This window comes from Pelodiscus sinensis, chromosome 1, assembly GCF_049634645.1.
Source record: "Pelodiscus sinensis isolate JC-2024 chromosome 1, ASM4963464v1, whole genome shotgun sequence".
In the NCBI taxonomy this organism is placed as follows: Eukaryota; Metazoa; Chordata; order Testudines; family Trionychidae; genus Pelodiscus; species Pelodiscus sinensis.
The window spans coordinates 137,228,867-137,251,348 of NC_134711.1; the positions used below are offsets into that span (position 1 = coordinate 137,228,867).

Here is a 22,482-nt window from a genome sequence, read left to right on the forward strand (position 1 = left end):
TGGAAATCCATCAACCATATGAAAAAACTTGCACAGATCCAGACAGACATCATCTTTCTATCCAAGTGCAAAAAGGACATCGTACCCAAAAGACTGAAAGTGAACAACCCATTAAGATCAACATTCTGTACTGATTATAGTGAGAGACTCTGCTACACACTGTCCAAGAAATTAAGAAACCACTTTATTAGTATCCTATACAAGAAACAGAAGAATATCAAGCATTACATCTCTAACCTTGAAAATCTCATCTCAAGACAAACATCCACACCGGTTAACACCTTACAAGACTTTTATTCCACCAGATAAGAAATCTACTATGCACACTTCTACTGCCTACAAAAAAGAAAAGACAATACACTTCCTAAACATCACAGGATACTACAACAGCAACTACCTCAGCCCACGAGATGATATTGTCAACCTCTATAGCTACAAACTCAACCCAGCAGAAGAATCTGTCTTATCCCAGGGTCTTTCTGCCCCAGCTCCCCCACAAATTGGATTCAATTTTGCTGTGACCTTGAAGCTTTCTTTCACCACCTCCATCTACGAGAATATTTCCAAACTACTAATGAACATCAGTCTAATCAACCAGATGCCCCCTATCAACACCAAAAGAAAAAAAATTCTATGTGGACTCCCCCTGATGGTTGTAATTACAATCTGGATTTCTATATACAATGCTTCCGCAACAATGTACAGACTGACATTAGGCACAAACAACAACAAGTGACATATAATCTCAGCCATGCTGAACGCTATGCTATCCAGAGTCTCAAAAACAACCCTGACATTATAATCAAATCAGCTGACAAAGGGGACACTGTGGTCATTATGAATAAGTCAGACTATGACCAGGAGGCAACTAGACAACTCTCCAACACCACATTTTACAGACCTCTGTCCTCTGATCGCACTTCAGAATATCAAAAGAAACCTCACTATCTCCTTAAGAAACTCCCTGCCTGTACTCAGGACCAAATTCACACAGAAACACCTTCTGAACCCCGACCAGGATTGTTCTATTTGCTTCCCAAAATCCATAAACCTGGACACCCGGACGTCTCATCATTTCAGGTATTGGCACACTCACTACCGGATTATCCAGCTATGTAGACTCTCTCCTCAAACCCAGCTATCTCCGAAATACTACTGACTTCCTGAGGAAAGTACAAAACATCGATAACCTCCCTGATAACACCATCCTTGCCACCATGGATGTAGAAGCTCTCTACACCACTGTTCCACATGAAGATGGATTACAAGCAATTAGAAACACTATCACAGAGGATACCACAGCCAGTCTGGTAGTAGACCTATGTAACTTTGTCCTCATCCACAATTATTTCCAATTTGGGGACAACTTATACCTCCAGATCAACGGCACAGCCATGGGTACCCGCATGGCCCCACAGTACGCTAACATCTTTATGGCAGACTTAGAACAACATTTCCTCTGATCCCGTCCCCTTATACCGCTTCTCTACTTATGCTACTTCGATGATATCTTTATGATCTGCACCCATGGCCAAGAAACACTGGATGCATTCCACAGAGAATTTAACAACCTACACCCCACCATCAATCTCAGCCTGGACCATTCAACACGAGAGATCCATTTTCTGGACACCACAGTACAAATCATTAATGGAAAATTAAATACCACTCTCTACAGAAAACCCACTGACTGCTACACTTACCTACAAGCCTCCAGCTTCCATCCAGGACACACCATGTGATCCATCATCTATAGTCAAGCCCTTTAGGTACAACTGCATCTGCTCTAATCCCACTGACAGAGACCAGAAACTTCAAGACCTCTACCAAGCATTTGTAAATCTCAATTACCCACTGGGAGAAATAAAAAAACAAATTGAAAGAGCCAGACAAATACCCAGAAACCATCTACTTCAAGATAGGCCCAAGAAAACCAACAATAGAACACTACTTGTACTACTATAGCCCCCAACTTAAACCCCTCCAACACAGTAACCTACAACCTATACTGGAACAGGATGCTACACTCCGAGAGGCTCTGGGGGACAGACCCATAGTCTCCTATAGACAACCACCTAACCTCAGGAAGCTTCTTACCAATAACCACAGGACATACCACACTAATACCAACCCTGGAACTTTCCCTTGCAACAAATCCCGTTGCCAACTTTGTCCACATATTTACCCTGGTGACACTATCACTGGATCTAACCATGTCAGTTATATGTTCAAGAACCCATATTCCTGTTCATCCAGAAATATAATTTATGCCATTATGTGCCAACAGTGTCCTTCTGCTATGTATATTGGACAGACTTCTCAGACACTTCGCCAAAGAATGAATGCCCACAAATCGGACATCAGACATCTTCACAAGGAAAAACCAGTTGCTTTTCATTTCAGCCTACCTGGACATTGTCTTAATGACCTTACTACATGCATTTTACCTCAAAGAGATTTCAACACCAGATTACAGAGGGAAACTTCAGAACTTTCTTTCATGCATAAATTTGACACTTTACAAGTGGGCCTTAACAAAGATGCTAATTAACTTAAGCATTACAAAGATAGCTTCCCACTTATCACCCCTGATTAACCATTCATTGACTCAAATAGCTATTCCCTTCCTCCCTCCCCCTCACCCCACTTCCTGTACTAAATCTGATTTGTCAGTTTAATAATGTGTTCACTTTTTTCATTGTATTCTTTTGGTATATATGGTCATGCCAATTCTCTTCCAGAATATGATCTGAGGAAGTGGGTCTGGCCTATGAAAGCTCTTCACCTATTAAACCACCTTGTTAGTCTTTAAAGTGCTACATAGTTTTTCCATTTTTTTTACTCTAGGGATGTTAGTGTATAGTCAAGTAAATGATTAACCAATAAACCTAGGCTTATCAATTAATCTTATCAACTACATGCACTTCCCTCCCCCTTGCTGCTTCTTTATCAGAGAGAGCAAGGGGGAGCAGGATTCAGTGCCTCTGAGGAGCTTGCTTTAAGCAGGCTCCTCACAAGCACCAGATCTGCCTGCCCCTCCCTTCCACCTCCACACCTCTATCTCTGATAAAAAGGCAGTGGTGGGGACGGTGAAAGGGGTAGGCTGAAGTCAATTTGCGTGGGGCTCCAGCTTTCAAGTCAGCTCCCTGTGAGTATCAGTGCCCACAGACCCATCTGCACCCCATTTGCAGCCTCCTATCTGAGGCAGCAGCACAGGAGGGGGAGTGCAGGGGGGAAGTTGCCTCAAAGCAGCCTCTGTCCACTGCGAGCCTGGGCCCACAACAGACAGAGGCTGCTTTGGGCAGCAGCTCCTGTCTTCAGGGGGGCTGAGCTTCCTGCGGACAGAGGATGAGCTGACATTCCATGGAGCAGCTTCTGTCTGCAATGAGATTGGGCCTGCTGCGGACAGAAGCTGGTCCTTGGCAACAGCCTCTGTCCATGGGTCTTATTGGCTAATCCTAATGACTACACACATTCCCCTCTCTATTGCTGCCTTTGTATGAGAGGCAGCAGTGCAGGGCAGCAGGCAGCTGGTCTGTGTGAGGAGCTGTTTTTAAACCCGCTCCCCTCGTGGACCTGGTCCCGCCTGGCACCCCACACTATTGCCTCTATATCAGGGTATGTCTACACTACAAAGTTAGTTCGAACTAACATCCGTTAGTTCGAACTAACTTTCCTAGGCGCTACACTAGCGCTCCGTTAGTTCGAACTTAATTCGAACTAACGGAGCGCTTAGTTCGAACTAGGTAAACCTCATTTTACGAGGATTAAGCCTAGTTCGAACTAGCTAGTTCGAATTAAGGGCTGTGTAAACCCTTAATTCGAACTAGTGGGAGGCTAGCCCTCCCCAGGTTTCCCTGGTGGCCACTCTGGCCAACACCAGGGAAACTCTATTGCCCCCCTCCCGGCCCCGGAGCCCTTAAAGGGCCACGGGCTGGCTACACAGTTTGTGCCAGTTGCAAGGCTGCCAGCATCCGTGCCAGCACACCCTGCACCTGACACCCATGAGCCAGCCACTTGAGGACACCCAGCCCTCCACTGCTCCCCAGGACCAGCCTGGCGGCTCCCAGGAGCCTGCCCGGGGACGCAAGAGGCGGGCGCCCGCCTGGTCAAGTGCGGAGATCGTGGACCTCATCGAGGTTTGGGGGGAAGCCTCCAATGTCCACGATCTCCACACTAGCCACAGGAACGCGGCTGTCTACGGCCGCATGGTGGCCAGCTTGGCCGCCAGGGGCCACCAGCGCAGCCGGGAGCAGGTGCGCTGCAAGATCAAAGACCTGCGGCAGTCCTACTCCCGGGCCTGCCTGCCAGGGGCCGACTCGGAGGCCTGTCCCCACTTCCACGCCCTGGACCGCCTCCTGGGGGCTCATGCCATCCCTGCCCCCCAGGACGTGATAGACCCAGGGGCAGAGGGTCTGCTCCAGGAGACGGAGGAGGAGGGCTCCGAGAGCCAGGAGCCTGCCGGCAGCCTGCCCAGGACCCGGGACCCCCGAGGCACCCCACAGAGCCGCTCACCTGTGTCGTCCGAGGCCGGGGAGGCATCCACCTGTGAGTACCATCGTGCTCCCCTTATGTGTACAGGGGGCTGGGGCGAGAGGGAGCCCCGGGACCGTGCGCCTGGGCCTTGCCCACCACGGAGCAGCAGCTGGAGATCCTGCAGGGGCCCTGGCCTTGCAGAGGGGAGCTGGGTTTCACACACCTGGGCCCCTGGGGTAATTGACCGCTGGTCTTGTTGCACCACAGCCGCAGCACCTGGGCATGCAGAGCGCACCACACCGCCTGCAGCAGCTGCCCATGCCCGGGCAAGCAGGAGAGTCAGGAATGAGGAGGACTACCAGAGGCAGCACCTCCGGTTCATGGATCACCAGCTCCGCACCCAGGACCACTGGGTCCAGGAGGACCTGAGGCTGCGCCGGAGGAGTTTGGAGGCCCTGGAGGAGCAGGGCCGTGCCCTGTGAGGCCACCTCCAGAGCCTGCTCGACCGCTTCCCAATTCCTCCTGCTCCTGCTCCTGCTTTCCCTGCTAATCCCCCTGCTGCCCCCCTGTCCCCCCTGCTTCCCCAGCTCCCCCTCCTGCTCCCGCTCCTGCTTCCTCCACACCCCCCGTCCCTCCTGCCCCACCCTCCACAACCATTTCCCACCGACGCCCCCGGACCCGCAGTGTGGCGAGACGGGAGAGGCAGCCGGACTCCCACCCCTGAGCTTTCCTTTCCCTTCCTCCCTTCCCTCCCCTTCCAGCTCCCTCGTCCCAGGTTTCCCCCTCCCCTCTCCCACCCTCATTCCTCCCTCCCCCCACCCCAGTTATGTGAAATAAACAGACGTTTTTGGTTGAAAAACAGGTGTCTTTATTTGACAGTAGGTAGGGAGGGGAAAGGGGAAGGGGGGTAGGGTGGAAGAAGGCCCCAGTGGGGCATGCAAGGGAGAGGTCAGTCCTCCTCCTCCACCTGGAAGCTCTCCCGCAGGGCTTCCCGGATCCGGACGGCCCCCCGCTGGGCTTCCCGGATGGCGGCGGTGCAGGGCTGACCGTAGTGTCCAGCCATGCGGTCAGCCTCCGCCATCCAGGCTGGCAGGAAAGCCTCCCCCTTTCTCTCACATAAATTGTGGAGCACACAACATGCCACCACCACGGGAGGGATGTTGTGCTCGGCCAGGTCCAGGCGGGTGAGGAGGCATCGAAAGCGGGCTTTCAGTCGCCCGAAGGCCCCCTCCACCACGATGCGGGCCCTGCTCAGCCTGGCATTGAAGGCCTACACGGGGCACCTCAATCCCTCCTGCCAGGGCTTCATCAGCCACGGCTGCAGTGGGTAGGCGGCATCCCCCACCAGGGTTCATTAACATCTGGAGCAGAGATTTCCCACCAGGCAGTGCTCTTCTGCTTTCGGAATCCCACAGTTCAGTGGAAGTGCTGTTCTCCATTCTGTATGCCAATGTAGTTGTCTGTCTGTTCTATTTTCAATGCAGATGAGACTGGGGTGTTTCCTTTATTCTATCACGCGTGTCTAGAGGGGTTTAGGTCTGTCTTTCCCTGCCTTTTTCATTGTTTTGGTTTTGGTTCAAACAGAGGCCTGGGGACGGGTGTCCTCCATGAGCATCACACCCTGCCTCTCCAACAACACAGAGCTGGTAGGTAACACAAGAACAGTGGTATAGCAAAGTTATATTATGTCCACCATATTCCTCCTATCCATCAAACCTGCCATCCCATGAAAGAAGGAAATCAAGCTATTTGGCATGAGATGATCTTCATAAATCTATGTTGAATACTAGTTATTCAGACACCAGGTGGTCACAAATGGAAGACATTCTACAATATTTTATAAATTACTCTAGTAGCTTCCCAGGTATTGAGGTCCGGTGAACTGGTCTGTAGTTCCCTAGCTCTTCCTTTTTCTTCTTTTTAAACATGGTTACTATGTTAACCCTTCTCCAGTCTTCCAGGACCTCTTCTGCCATGTATGTGTTTGAAAAATATTATTGCTAGTGGCTCCAAGATTTCTTCAGCTAATTCCTTTTTCATCCTAACATCCCATTGACTTAAACTTATTTAAATTTATCCACAGATCATAGAAATATGACATTAATATCTGGAATTTTTTCCTACAGGAAGCAAACAGATCAGACTGGTGAATGGGGCAGATCGTTGCTCTGGGAGAGTGGAGATACATCACAATAATTCCTGGGGGACAGTCTGTGATGATTCCTGGGATTTATCAGATGCTGGTGTTGTTTGCAAAGAACTGGGATGTGGACAAGCCATCGATGCACCTGGCTCCGCTTATTATGGGCAGGGATCAGGGCAGATCTGGCTGGATGATGTGAGCTGCTCTGGAAGTGAATCCAAACTTCAGAACTGTTCCTCCAGAGGATGGGGTCAGCATAACTGTGGGCATGGAGAAGACGCTGGCGTTCTATGCTCAGGTCTGTTCTGTGAATGCTGTATTGATTCTGATTAATAATGGGTTAACATAAGAGGGGGGTGTTAACTAATAGAGAAGCCATAAAATGGGAAGAACCTGCACATGCCAGTGGAGACTCTCCTTGCTCGTCACACAATTCTTTTGACTTATATTCCTGTGGAATGGTAACCAGCCTTTGCAACCCTGCCAAACCCAAGAGTTCAGAAATAATGAGTCAGACCCTATAAATCAAGAAATTGGTTAAAAATGATGACATTTGAAATCGCAGGATCATAGAACCGTAAGCTTAGAAGATACTACAGGGATTCGCCGAGTGACAGACATTCAATTTACGAGCATCTGCGCATACAAACCAAAGCTCACCTGTAGCCGCAGTATGTCCTCAGGATTTATGGGGTCCTATGCAGTACTATTAAAATGGTGCCTCTGTATCTGAAGGCAGCCGGGGAAGGGGGTGTTATGATTTTTAGAGAGGTGATTTTATAATCTTCAGCAACACACTAGTGAAATATTTTTAAAACAAATTTTAAACTAACATCCTTCAGATTATTTCAGTAAATTCAGAAACTGACAGTATATACCCAGGCCTGTTAAATGATTTCATTACCTCTAGAATTGCTCTTTTACCAGTTCAGTGTTCTGCTACTAGATCTGTTACCCTGTGAAAAAGGAAATCAAGCTAGTTTGGCATAATATGCTCTTTGTAAATTGATAGTGATTTACAAATAGAAGACATTATACATCTACTAATACATTTCAGAGAGTTTCTCTGTTTGCTCAAGAACTCCTCTTAAATGGAAAAACTTAAAAAATATCCTCTTAAATGGTAAGAGCAGGTCCAGCAAATTCAGTATGCAGTTTCCACTTATCATAATTAAAAGCAAGATAAGGTTTGGAACAAATAGAAAAACTTAACGTCAACAAATCACCATGACCGGATGGCATTCATCCAAGGGTTCTAAAAGAACTCAAATGGGAAATTGCAGAATTGTTAACTGTGGTTTGTAACCTATCCCTTAAATTGGCTTCCATCCCTACTGACTAGAAGATCGCTAACGTGACACCAATATTTAAAAAGTGCTCTAGAGGCAATCTGGGCAACTACAGACCAGTAAGTCTTACGTCGGTTCTGGGCAAATTAGTCGAAACAATAGTTAAGAATAAAATTGTTAGGCACGTAGAAGAACATAATTTGTTGGGCAAAAGTCAACAGGTTTCTGTAAAGGGAAATCATGTCTTACTAATCTATTAGAGTTCTTTGAAGGGGGTAACAAACATTTGGACAAGGGGGATCCAGTAGATATAGTATACTTAGATTTTCAGAAAGCCTTTGACAGAGTCTTCACCAAAGGCTCTTGTGTAAATTACATTGTCATGGGATAAGTGGGAAGGTCCTTTCATGGATTGAGAACTGGTTAGAAGACAGGAAACAAAGGGTAGGAATAAATGGTAAATTTTCAGAATGGAAAGGGGTAACTAGTAGTGTCCCTCAAGGATCAGTCCTAGGACCAGTACTATTCAGCTTATTCATAAATGATCTAGAGAAAGCGGCAAGCAGTGAGGTAGTAAAGTTTGCGGATGATACTAAACTGTTTAAGATAGTCAAGACAGAAGTAGACTGTGAAGAACTTCAAAAAGATCTTACCAAACTGAGTGGTTGCGCAACAAAATGGCAAATTAAGTTTAATGTGGATAAGTGTAAAGTGATGCACATTGGAAAAAATAATGCCAACTATACATATAATATGATGGGGGCTAATTTGGCTACAAGAAATCAGGAAAGAGATCTTGGAGTTATCGTGGATAGTTCTCTGAAAACGTCCACCCAGTGTGCTGCGGCGGTCAAAAAGGCAAATAGAATGTTAGGAATTATTAGGAAAGGGATAGAAAATAAGGCAATATCTTATTGCCCCTGTATAAAACCATGGTATGCCCGCATCTTGAGTACTGTGTACAGATGTGGTCTCCTCACCTCAAAAAAAGATATTTTGGCCTTGGAAAGGGCTCCGAAAAGGGCAACTAAAATGATCAGAGGTTTGGAACTGGTCCCATATGAGGAGAGGCTAAAGCAACTGGGACTTTTCAGTTGGGAAAGAGGAGACTGAGGGGGGATATAATAGAGGTCTATAAAATCATGAGTGGTGTGGAGAGGGTGAATAAAGAAAAGTTATTCATTAGTTCCCATAATATAAGGACTAGAGGACATCAAATAAAATTAATGGGTAGCAGGTTTAAAACTAATAAGCAAAAGTTCTTCACACAGATCATAGTCAGCCTGTGGAACTCCTTGCCAGAGGAGGCTGTGAAGACTAGAACTATAAAAGAGTTTAAAGAGAAGCTAGATAAATGCATGGAGGTTAGGTCCAGAAAAGGCTATTAGCCAGGGGGTAGGAATGGTGTCCCTGGCCTCTGTTTGTCAGAGGCGGGAGACAGTTGGCACGAGACAAATTGCTTGATCGTTGTCTTTGGTCCATCCCCTCTGAGGCTCCTGGTGCTGGCCACTGTCGGTAGACAGGCTACTGGGTTATATGGACCTATGGTCTGACCCAGTACAGCCATTCTTAGGTTCTTATGTTATGTTCTAATGTTTGGTTATGCCAGGAAAATGGGATCTGAGTGGAATGGGATTGCTTATCATAAAAGACAGAATAACCAGGCAGGTAAAAGGACCAGGCTGGGGAGCACACCCATCTCCCCATCTGGGACTGCCCCAACCCCAAGCAGTCCCACCCATCAGGCCTCCTTTAGGGAGGGACAGTAATGCACATTGGAAAAAATAATCACAGCTATACATATAATATGTTGGGGACTAATTTAGTTATAACTACTCAAGAGAGACCTTGGAGTAATTGTGGATAGTTCTCAGAAAACATTTACTCAGTGTGCAATAGCAGTCAAAAAAGCAAACAGGATGTTAGGAATTATATAAAAAGGGACAGAAAATAAGAGAGAGAATATCTTATAGCATCTATATAAAACGATGGTATGCCCACATCTTGAATACTAAATACAGACGTGGTCGCCTCATCTCAAAAAAGATATATTGATATTGAAAAAGGTTCAGAAAAGGGCAACAAAAATTATTAGGAGTTTGGAGCAGGTCTCATAGGAAAAGAGTTTTAAAAGACTTGGACTTTTCAGCTTAGAAAAGAGGAGACTAAAGGGGATATAATAGAGGTCTATATAATCATGACTGGTGTGGAAAAAGTGAATAAGGAAAAGTTATTTACTTGGTCCCATAACATAAGAACTAGAGGTCACCAAATGAAATTAATAGGTAGCAGGTTTAAAACAAACAAAAGGAAGTTTTCGTTTGTGCAGTGCACAGTGAACCTGTGGAACTCCTTGCCAAAGGATGTTGTGAAACAGGACTTTAACAGGGTTCAAAAAAGAGCTAGATAAATTCATGGAGGTTAGGTACATAAATGGCTATTAGCCAGGATGGGTAAGGAATGGTGCCCCAGCCTCTGTTTGTCAGAGGCTGGAAATGGATGACAGGAGAGGAATCCTGTGCTGATTACCTATTCTGTTCTCTCCCTCTGGTTCACCTAGCACTGGCCACTGTCGGCAGACAGGATACTGGGCTAGACAGACCTTTGGTCTGACCCAGTATGGCCGTTCTTATGTTCTTATTACTCAAGCTCCTCCCACTCTCCCCACCCCAATTCATATAGGAACATTTCTGGGTGTTTCCCTTCATCAGGGAGCGAGGGGAACATGCACAATGCAGGAGGCAGAAGAATCTGGACCTGCCTCGACAGAGGATATATGCCTCGTCCCCCATTTGTGCCTGCTGGAGCTACAACAGCCATGGACAGGCACGTCTCACCTGGCCCGAGCTGCTGTGTGAGAGAGGGCTGAGGTAGTCCTCTTTCCCTTGGGGCAGTGACTCCCGAGGCCCATCTCACAGCAATGATTTAAATTAAGAAAAACAAAAATTAATTGAGTTAAGAACCCAAGCAATGTCAGGCAAATATTCTAGTTATTTTATAAAATGCTCTAGTAGCTTCTCAGGTATTGATGACAGACAGACTGGTCTCCTTCTTTTTATCTTTTAAAGGCAGGTACAATGTAACCTATCTCCTGTCTTCCAGGACCGCTCCTCTTATCCATCTGTTTGAAAATATTATTTCCAATGGCTCCAAGATTTCCTTAACTAATTCCTTTTGCATCCTAATGTCATTAGCAATGGGCCCTGCTGACTTGCATTCACATTTTAAGGAGATAATCAGAAATATGATATTAATATCTGGAATTTTTCCACAGAAAGCACACAGCTCAGACTGATGAAAGGGCCAGATCGTTGTTCCGGGCGTGTGGAGATTCGTCACAGTGACTCCTGGGGGACAGTCTGTGATGATTCCTGGGATCTATCAGATGCCAGTGTTGTTTGCAAAGAACTGGGATGTGGACAAGCCATCGATGCACCTGGCTCTGCTTATTATGGGCAGGGATCAGGGCAGATCTGGTTGGATGATGTGAGCTGCTCTGGAAGTGAATCCAAACTTCAGAACTGCTCCTCTGGAGGATGGGGTCAGCATAACTGTTGGCATGGTGAAGATGCTGGAGTTCTCTGTTCAGGTCTGTTCTCTGAATGCTATGTAGAATATTTTTAATAATGTATTAATATACGAGAAAGGTGACCAGATATCCTGTTTTTAAAAGAGCAACCCTATATTTAAGCCCTTTTGCAGGTATCCCAACTTTTTCTTTAAAAACGGGAAAATTTTCCTGTATTTTCTGTCATCCACCCCATCGAACTTTCAGGTCCTTCCGGTGGTCAGATCCTTGTTCACCAGTCACCTGCCCATTGTTGGTGAGTAGGGGGTTCCTGTAGCTGGCCAAGAAGGTGGATATGCAAGGAAGGTGGCAGGTCGAAGATGTGGCATGTAAAGCTGGTTGCTCCACCTGCTTGTTCAAAAGTAGAAGCCCTCGACACGTTAGCTCTTGGTTAGAAGGGCTTTGCTCTCACGCCCCATTTCTGGCTGGCACTGGCTGAGTGCTATGAGATGTGGATTCTGGTGTACATGGGCAGGTGCAGGAAGTGGCTGGTAAAGTGTCACCTCTGCTGCTCATGCATCAGCTCTCTACGTACCTCTTTTCTCCCTAGTATCTCTCTGCCAAGACGCTTCAGCAGCCCCAGTCCTGGTGGTCCTCTATATTCCTTCCAGCATGGTGCATCCTACTCCCAGAACTGTGTGCAGAACAAGCCTCTGGCCAGAGTGCTCAGCTCAGCCTGGCTCTTTCTTCCTTCCCCCACTGCCTCTGGCTGGGTCAGTGCCTTGGGAAAGCCCTCTGGTCTGGGGCATGGGCCAAGAGGATCCAGAGCACTGCATGTGCCAAACCCCTGCACACAGCTGGCACAGTGGCACTGGAGGAACACAGAGAGCGATTTCCAGCCTATTCAGACCTATTCCACTGCAGCCCCTTCCCCCAGACAGGGGCTCAGGGCTATAGCAGGGAGAAATCTCTCTCCCTGAGCCCTGAAACTGCTGGGGCCAGAGGGGAGGAGCCCCCTCCTTATTGGGCCCAGCACCAAGCTGCCATGGTCAATGTAAAGCAGCCCCTCCCAACTGGCCCCAGAGTGGAGCTGCCATGGCCATGCAGCTCCAGCACTGAGTTGCCACGATCTCATCAGGGAGTCTCTCAGGTAAGCCTGAGGCACAACCCTCTGTCCCACCTGGAACCCCTCCCCATCCCTGAGCATCCTCCTGCACCCCAAAATGCACACACCCAGCCCAGAGCCTGTACCCCCTCCTGCACCCTAACTCCCACACCTAAGCCCTTCCACAAACCTGAAGCCCCCTTCTGTACTGCAAATCCATCATGTCCAGCCACAATCCAGACTTGCACGTTCACCCACAGTTCTTAGACCCCGACCCTCTGTCCCAGCCCTGAGCCCTTCAACACCAGCCCCACCATAGAGCCCCATCTCGAAACCTCACAGTCCTGTGCCCCAACCCTCTGCCTCCAGCCTGAGCTCCCTCCCACACTCAGAACCCCTGGGCAGTACCCCCCACCACACAAATTTTGTCACACAACACCTCCACACTGGTGCGCATAAGAAAATTAATTCCATTCACAGGTGGATAAAATTAGAGGGACACTGCTTCGCGTCCTCTTTAAACACTCCCACAGCCAGCCCTGGGTCCGTCCCCTATGAGTACAGGCTGCTTCATCCACTAGCCACTGCCTCCAATGAACTACCTCTCTGACCAAGTTTGCTGAAGACCCTGCAGTGAGGCTCCCTGGTCCCTGCTGGTCCTTTGCAACCTTAGGGTTAAACCTCTTCCTGCCTGCACTGCAGCAGGTGACTGGAAGCAGCTGAGTTATGTTAGTGGCCAGTAGTAACCTGGAAGTGTTAGCTACCTTTCAACTCTGTGCTGGCAGGAAGGGGCAAGCTGCTTCTAGCCACAGAGGAGGTGAGGAAAAAAGATCAGCTCTGCAAAAACAAGGACCAGGCATCTCTTCCCACCCCCATCCTCTGTGGCTAGAAGTATCTCATGTATCTTGCATCCCCCACAGTGCAGAAAGCTGTTGCCTTCAGCATTCTGGTGTGAACCTTGATAGAAAAGTGCCTCCCATGTGCATCTCCCCGTATTGCCTTGGGAAGATGCAGCGTCAGGTACCAGGAGAGGTAGGCCCGTCCCATGGGTACAATCAGACAGGAGAGTGGAGAGCACAGGGCAGAGAGGGTTCAGTCAGTTGTTCACCTATCCCCACATGAGAGATATGAATGGAAACACATGTAAGTCACCTTTCTCCATGTACGAGTGGCGTGAGTGACTCTCCTTGCCATGTGAACCTTAAAGTCTTAAAGATAAGAAGGTAAATAAAAAGACTCCAACTACACAGTATTTCTTTAAACAGCGGTTTACTCAACTTGATATTAATTTTAAGGTTTGTACTTCATAGTTCTATTTGATTGCTGTTTAACTTGCTTGAATACAAGTAATTTTAGCAGATGGTCCCATGTTCAGGATAGGGAAACATACTCACCATAACTAAGAAGCTATACAATGAGAAGAATCAGAATATGCCAATGAAGAATCCCCTTGGTCACATGATTCTTTTGACATTTATTTCTGTGGAATGGTAAACAGCCTTTGCAATTCTGCCATCCCAAGTGCTCAAGAGTCATGAGTCAAGCCCCATTAATGAGGAAATTGATAAAAAATCATGGGATTCCAAGTCATAGAACCATAAGTTAGAAGGGAGTATAGGGGACATTTAATTTATCCTCCAGTAAACATGCAGGGTTTGGTGTGTCTAAACCATACAGGACAGACAGCAATCCAGCCTTCTCTTGAAAGTTCCTGTTGAGGAGCTTCCATGACCCTTTCTGTTCCATTGATGAACTCATCTTTCAATTAGAAAATGTATCCTCAGAGTTAATTTAAGTCTGCTATGCTGTAGTTTGAATCCATTGACTGTTTGCCTTTCATCTGAGGCAATAAAAACAGCCTGTGAAGGGGAGAGTGTACCCCACACTGAAGGGGATGGGGCTAAGACTCTGTGGGTGGAGGAAGTCCCGCCCTTTTTTCCAGACTGGGCATGCTCCAAGTGCTGGAGCAGCATATGAGGCAGCAGAGCAGCTCAGTTGGGGTGGACCACCAGGGGAGAAGGAGTTCAGGCTGGAGCTCCTGAGCCTCCCCTTCAGCAGCTGCAGCAGCCACCACTGCTGCTGAAGCATCAGCCACAGCCACCCCAGGAGCAGCGACTCTGGCAGCAGCTGCTTCAGCCCCAGTAACAGCCCCAACTAGGGAGGCCATCCACAACAGTCGGACACACCGAGCAATACCCCGAGAGCTGAGCGCATGCCAGGGACGGTAGCGCATTTCGTCCAGCATCCCTGCTGAGGAGGATTGGGCCACAAGAAATCTGATGAGTTTCAACAAGGACAAGTGCAGAGTCTTGCTCTTGGGACGGAAGAATCCCAAGCACAGTTACAAGCTGGGGACCAACCAGTTAAGTAGTAGTTCTGCAGAAAAGGACCTGGTGGTTACAGTGGATGAGAAGCTGGATATGAGTCAACAGTGTTCCCTTGTAGCCAAGAAGGCTAATGACATATTTAGGTTGCATTAAGAGGAGCATTGCCAGCAGATCCAGAGATGTCGTTATTCCCCTTTATTCGGCTTTAGTGAGGCCACATCTGGAGTATTGTGTCCAGTTCTGGGCCCCTCACTACAAAAAGGATGTGGACGCATTGCAGAGGGTCCAGCAGAGGGCAACCAAAATGATTAGGGGGCTGGAGCATATGACGTATGAGGAGAGGCTGAGGGAGTTGGGTCTGTTTAGTCTGCAGAAGCAAAGAGTGAGGGGGGATTTGATAGCAGCCTTCAACTTCCTGAAGCGAGGTTCCAAAGAGGATGGAGAGAGGCTGTTCTCAGTAGTGACAGATGGCAGAACAAGGAGCAATGGTCTCAAGTTGTGGTGGGAGAGGTCCAGGTTGGATATTAGGAAAAACTATTTCACTAGGAGGGTAGTGAAGCACTGGAATGGGTTACCTAGAGAAGTAGTGGAGTCTCCATTCCTGGAGGTGTTTAAGTCTCGGCTTGACAAAGCCCTGGCCGGGTTGATTTAGTTGGGATTGGTCCTGCCTAGAGCAGGGGGCTGGACTTGATGACCTTCTGAGGTCTCTTCCAGCTCTATGGTTCTATGATTCTATTTTGGCATGATATGCTCTTTGTAAATCTATGCTGAGTGCTAGTGATTCATCATCCAAGTATTCACACATGGAAGACATTATACATTAGTAGCTTTCCAGGTATTGTGGTTTGGCAGAGACTGGTTTGCAGTTCCCTACCTCCTCCTTTTTCTCCTTTTTAGAAGTCGGCAGTATGTTATCTCTTTTCCAGTTTTCCAGGGTGTCTCCTGTCATCCAAGTGTTTGGAAATCTTATTGCCTGTGGTGCCAAGATTTATGCATATAATTCCTTTTGCCTCTTAGTGTCAGTAGTTTTGGGGCCCACTGTCTTTATCCATATGAGTCAGAAGGTCATAGACAGAATTAAGGTACTAATAGCTGGACATTTTCCTACAGGAAGCAAACAGATCAGACTGGTGAATGGGAGAGATCGTTGCTCTGGGAGAGTGGAAATTAATCACAATGGATCCTGGGGGACAGTCTGTGATGATTCATGGGAAATACCTGATGGCAATATTGTTTGCAAAGAACTGGGATGTGGACAAGCCATCAGTGCACCTGGCTCAGCTCATTATGGGCAGGGGTCTGGACAGATCTGGCTGGATGATGTGAGCTGCTCTGGAAGTGAACCCCATCTTAAGAACTGCTCTTCTAGAGGATGGGGTCAGCATAACTGCGGACACGGTGAAGATGCTGGAGTTCTCTGCTCAGGTCTGTTCTGTGAATGCTGTATTGAATCTGATAATAATGGGTTAATAGAAGAGGTGGGTGTTAACAATTTGAGAGACCATAGAACAAGAGGTATCTGAGGATGCCACTGGAGAATCTCCTTGCATGTAATATGGGGTTGCTTGGGGGATTTTTTTTACATATATTACTGTGGAAATATAACTAGTGTTTGCAAGGCTGCCAACACAAGAGTACAGAAATCATGAGGTTGAGCCCATAAATCAGGAAATTGATTAAAAAATATGTGATTCCAAGTTGTAGAATCATAAAGCCATAGGGTTGGAAGGGATCATTGGGGTCATTTAATCTATTCTCCTACCAAGATGTGTCTGAACCACTCAAGACATTATACGTTATTTTATAAATTGCTCTAGAAGCTTCTCAGATATCCAAGACAGCCAGACTTACCTGTAGTTCCCTAGCTCTTTGTTTTTCTCCTTTTAAAATGTGGGTATTATGTTTACAACCTCTCCTGTTATGTCTGTGTTTGAAAATGTTATCTCCAGTGGCTCCATTTTTTTTCAGCTAATTCCTTTTGCACTTCAGGGCAACAACTTTGGGCCCCATCGACTTGAATGTATTTAAATGAGTGAGATTATTGGAATATGACATTACTGTCTCAATTTTTTTCCTACAGGAAGCAAACAGATCAGACTGATGAATGGTGCAGATCATTGTTCTGGGAGAATTGAAATTCATCACAATGGCTCCTGGGGGACAGTCTGTGATGATTCCTGGGATCTATCAGATGCTGGTGTTGTTTGCAAAGAACTGGGATGTGGACAAGCCATTGATGCGCCTGGCTCCGCTTATTATGGGCAGGGATATGGGCAGATCTGGCTGGATGATGTGAGCTGCTCCGGAAGTGAATCCAAACTTCAGAACTGTTCCTCCAGAGGATGGGGTCAGCATAACTGTGGGCATGGAGAAGATGCTGGCGTTCTCTGCTCAGGTCTGTTCTGTGAATGCTGTATTGATTCTAATTAATAATGGGTTAATATAAAAGGTGGCTGTTAATTAACAGAAAAGGCATGAAATGAAAAGAACCTGAGTACGCCACTGGAGAATCTTCTTGCTGGTCCCTCAATTCTTTTGACATATAGTCTTTTGGAATTGTAACCTGCCTTTCTAACACTGTCACACCCAAGTGTTCATAAATAATGATTCTGACTCTATGAAACAGGAAATTGGTTAACAATTATGAGATTTGGAATCATAGAATCATCCAGTTAAAAAGGACTTCGGGGGTCATTTGATCTATCCTGCCAAGGTGTAGGATTTGTTGTGTTTAAACTATCCAATATAGACAGCTATCCAGCATCCTTTGAAAAATTACAGTGAAGGAGTTTCCATAACCTCCCTAGATAATCTGTGAGGTCAGAAGTTACCAGTGTGGTGTGCTGATGGGTTCTTCTCTCTGTGTCCAGTGATGATAACCCTTTGGTCATATGCTTCCCGGTGTGTTGCACATTGTTGCATAGTAGGTTGTCATAGTGATAGATCTTGTTGTTATAGTAACTGAGTTAGGTCATAAGGGGTAAGGCCAACCAATTTTGGCTGATTCTAGCTAGTTCTGTGTTGTGGAATAAATTGAAAACTTGCAACTGCTGCAACTCTCTGTGTTTCAAGCAATTTCTTTCTAAACTCGGTAACTCCAAACAATATAACAAAGTGGCAATGAGGATGGGCTACCTGTGCTGCCTCTAGCAACAGAAGAAGTAGAAGTCAGTGTGAGAAAACAAACCTTTTTGCTGCTCTGGAAGAGAAAACACTGTTACACTGACCGTGCAAACAGAAACTAAAACCAGTGAAGCCCAGAGTCTGGGAGGAAAAAGGAGCGACAGGGAGTCAGAATCCATGGCCCTGGGCTACTTCCTACCCACCTGTTCAGTTCTGGGCATAGGCACTAGTCTAGTTAGCTGTGTAACTTGTTTCCTGTGGAATTCCTCTTGGATCTTGGGCCATGCCTTGCTACTGTCCTAGATTCCTTCATGTGGGGCAGTCGCAAATGGGTGAGGCAGAGCAGAGTCTTTCAGGTCTGCTCAGTCGGTTACCTCGGTGGCTGGAGGCTCTTGGGTGGGGAGATAGGGTATGTCTACACTAGCCCCCTAGTTCGAACTAGGGGGCTAGTGTAGACATACCCACAGTGCTTACTCTTAGATGGCTGCCCAGCTAGTACTCCTTCCCTTCAAGTCGGGTGACATCTCCCAGCTTTGAGTGATCTGCAAATTTGAGCAGTAAGCTCTGTTCCTACATGTGTGTCATTAATAAAACTGTGAAATAACTCTGGACCCAGAACATATCTATGTATAACCCTGATTGAGACCTGCCTCTCATTTGACACCATTCCCTTGAGAGTCACTCTTTGTTTGAGGTTGATTAACCAATTATAGAGCTACTTAATGATAGTTCCTCCAAGTCCATATTTCCCCTGTTTACTTATCAGTCATGTGGGAGTGTGTCAAAAACAGTGGTATAGTCCAGCTATATTATGCCCACCATATTCTCCCTATCCATCAAACCTGCTACTGTGTGACACTATGCTTTGTAAAACTATGCTTGGTGCTCGTGATTCATCATCCAAGTATTCACACATGGAAGACATTATACGATATTTCATAAATTGCTCCAGTAGCTTTCCAGGTATTGAGGTCAGGCAGACTGGCCTGTAAGTCCCTAGCTCTTCCTCCTCCACCCCCCTTTTTTAAACATGGATACTATGTTAACCCTTCTCCAGTTTTCCAGGACCTTTCCTCTTTTCCATGTGTTTGAAAATATTATTGCCAATGGCTCCAAGATTTCTTCAGCTAATTCTTTTTGCATCATAGAGTCAATAATTTCAGGCCACACTAACTTGAATTAATTTAAGTTATCCAAAGTTCATAGGAATATGACATTAATATCTGGAACTCTTCCTTACAGGAAGCAAACTGATTAAGCTGGTGAATGGGACACATCGTTGCTCTGGGAGAGTGCAGATTTATCACAGTGACTCCTGGGGGACAGTCTGTGATGATTCCTGGGGTTTATCTGATGCCAGTGTTGTTTGCAAAGAACTGGGATGTGGACAAGCCATCAGTGCACCTGGCTCGGCTCATTATGGGCAGGGATCTGGGAAGATTTGGCTGGATGATGTGAGCTGCTCTGGAAGTGAATCCCATCTTAAGGACTGCTCCTCTGGAGGATGGGGTCAGCATAACTGTGGGCACAGTGAAGATGCTGGAGTTCTCTGCTCAGGTCTGTTCTGTGGATGCTGTATTGAATCTGATTAATGAAGTGTGGGTATTAACTAATAGAGAAGTCATAAATGAGAAGAACCTCAGTGTGCCAGTCAAGAATCTCCTTTCTGGTCACACAATTCTTTGGACATGTAGTCCTTTGGAATGGTAACCAGGTACCAAAAATTAGGAAATGACTAAACATAATAAGCTTTGAAATCATAAAATCATAGAACCATGGAGTTAGAATGGGACAATGAAGATATGGCCGTGGGTTGAATCCAGCCTGGCAAGCCTTTCAATCCAGCCTGCCCCACTAGGACCCTCAGGCATGGAGTAGTCCCATGCCACGGAAAGCAGTTGGCTGTTCCATGTGGCTGTCTGCCTGGCACATGGGGCAGGAGGTAAGAAGCATTGCACACTGCCCCTACCTCCAGCACAATCTCTCAGCACGCAGCCACCTCCCAATCCCACTGCACAGTGCAGAGAGCCACATGGAGCAGCCAGCCGCTTTGAGACTGAGGCTGTGGCAGGGCAGGAGCCTGTTTGAGAGTTCCACTGAGATTCTGGCCAGGAGTCATCTAGGTGAGAGTCTCCCAACCAGTGCCTGCACATGGCACCCCACCTCTTCCTGCACTCCAATTCCCTGTCCGAGGTCACCACCCGTCCTGCCCCAGGTCACGGCCCAAATCCTCTGCACACTCCCTCTCCCAGGTCATAACTCTCCCCTCCCTCCCCCCGAACCTGTTCTCCCCTCTACATGCTTCCCCCAGGCCAGAATCCTCTTCTACACTCATATCCCATCCCAGACTCTGCATCCCAATCCTCTGTCCCAGGTCAAAATTCCTTATCAGACCCCATACGCTCTCCTTCACTCTAGTCATCTAATCTAAGCCCTCTTTTGCACCCAACCTCCTCCACAGAAAAGTGTGACCCTTGAGCACTTATCAAAATCTTGGAGTGGCCCCCCCATCAAAATGATTGCCCACTCCTGGGTTAGAAGGCCTACAAGGGTCATCTAGTCTAATCACCTGTCAAGATTCATAATTCGTTGTATCTATACCATTTAAGACAGATGGCTGTCCAGCCTCCTTTGAAAAACTTCCTGTGAAGGTGCCTCCATGACCTCCCTAGGCAATCCTTTCCATTGTCCTACTGCTCTTTTAAATGAGGAAGGTTTTCCAGAGATTTAATGTAAATCTGCTATTCTATATTCTGCATTCCAGTCCTCCTGCCATCTGCCCGCAGGGCTAAAGTACACAAAATCTACTAGGTTAGTTCCACATAGGCTTTGTTGTACACGGGGAACATGTGGAGTGTCTCTCTCCTCTCAGTCAGGGGCTTCTCATTACCAGTATGGGGGGGGGGGGGAGAGAGAGTGTGTGTGTGCGTGCGTGTGTGTGCACGCTTTCTTCTTTTTGAGTCTTTGGATACACACCGTTTTCAGTTTCAGGCTTTCTCTGTAAACATGAATGGCTTTCTTTAAAGAAAGCATGGAATGGAGTGGAATCACTTGCCTCCAGGAGCTGGTGTTTAAACAAAACATTAGTTATCACAAGACTCAAGAGGAAATTGTGATAGTCGGCAACACTGCCTTGCTCCCTAAGAAAAGAGTGCAAAGGCTTGTGTGGCCCAGGCGGGTGCACGCCTCTTGCGGTCCCGGGCAAGCTCCCGGGAGCCGCCAGCCTGGTCCCGGGAAGAGGGGGAGGACTGGGGGGCATCAGGTGGCTGGCTCGATCCGTGCCAGGTGCAGGGTCTGCTGGCTGGGTGCTGGCAGGCTTGCACCTGGCACGGGCACCGTAGCCAGCCCGTGCCCCTTTAAGAGGTCCAGGGCCAGGAGGGGGGCAATAGAGTTTCCCTGGTGTTGGCCAGAGTGGCCACCAGGGAAACCAGGGGAGGGCTAGCCTCCCACTAGTTCGATTTAAGGGGCTACACAGCCCTTAATTCGAACTAGCTTGTTCGAATTAGGCTTAATCCTCGTAAAATGAGGATTATCTAGTTCGAACTAAGCGCTCCGCTAGTTCGAATTAAGTTCAAACTAGCGGAGCGCTAGTGTAGCGCCTAGGAAAGTTAGTTCGAACTAACTTCTGTTAGTTCGAACTAACTTTGTAGTGTAGACATACCCGCAGACTGTTAAATTGTCCGTTTCATATTTGTTCATTTTTTTAATTGTATCCTTTGGTATATATGGTTGTGACTATTTTCTTCCACTATTTGATCTGAGGAAGTGGGTCTGGCCCACAAAAGCTCATCACCTAATAAACCATCTTGTTAGTCTTTAAAGTGCTACATTGTCCTGCATTTTGCTTCAGTTACACCAGACTAACATGGCTACATTTCTATCACTGTTGAATGAAGAGTCTGTGTGCAGTGGTAATTGAATTTTCCCTCCAAAGAATGTGTGTAGAGTCCTGGAGAACCTTTGGAACACATGAGATGCTGACCTGTTTTGGTGGCAGCTACAACGCAGAAATGTGGAGAAATTGTATCACTAAAACTGGTTGTTACCATGGCAAGAAATTTAAAAGCCATAATTTTAGTGAAAAGGGAAGGGAGAAAAGTTAAGGCGCATTATATTTTAAGTAATCTTAAGATTGTCCTGGGAAAATGAGAAGCAAAATATTTTTGTTTTACAAGAAAAACATCTTAAATATTTCTTAAATAATAATAATATTTAACTAATTGTTTAAAATCATTTATGGGACAGGTTGCCCCCATCTTGGGAGACACTAAGCTCAGCTTTGGGAAGAATCAGCTTTAGGGTTTTGCCTCATCAGTCAGGTGTTCACCTCCCATGGAGTCCAAACCTACAAATGCATATGAAATCTGTCTCCTCTCTTACTAAGCAAATAAGAGTAAGCATGCCAACTAAGATTGATTAATCAAATAAAGAAACTAGTTGCAAATAATAATTTCTCACCCTAGCAGTTGTTACAGGTAGGCTACAGAAAGTCGTGAAAGTCAGCTGCACCA

At 46.8% G+C, this 22,482-nt stretch overlaps 1 protein-coding gene across 3 annotated transcripts in view; it reads left to right on the forward strand.

The window, feature by feature from the left end:
* The window catches only part of LOC102455180 (scavenger receptor cysteine-rich type 1 protein M160-like), an 89,501-nt gene that overhangs the window by 62,652 nt on the left and 4,367 nt on the right, over nucleotides 1–22,482 (forward strand). For all 3 annotated transcript variants that reach the window (XM_075903235.1, XM_075903243.1, XM_075903252.1), the window contains 5 exons: nucleotides 6,603–6,917; nucleotides 11,183–11,497; nucleotides 15,959–16,273; nucleotides 16,929–17,243; nucleotides 19,214–19,528. In XM_075903235.1, coding sequence (XP_075759350.1) covers nucleotides 6,603–6,917; nucleotides 11,183–11,497; nucleotides 15,959–16,273; nucleotides 16,929–17,243; nucleotides 19,214–19,528 — 1,575 coding nt within the window. The remainder of the gene's footprint in view (nucleotides 1–6,602; nucleotides 6,918–11,182; nucleotides 11,498–15,958; nucleotides 16,274–16,928; nucleotides 17,244–19,213; nucleotides 19,529–22,482) is intronic.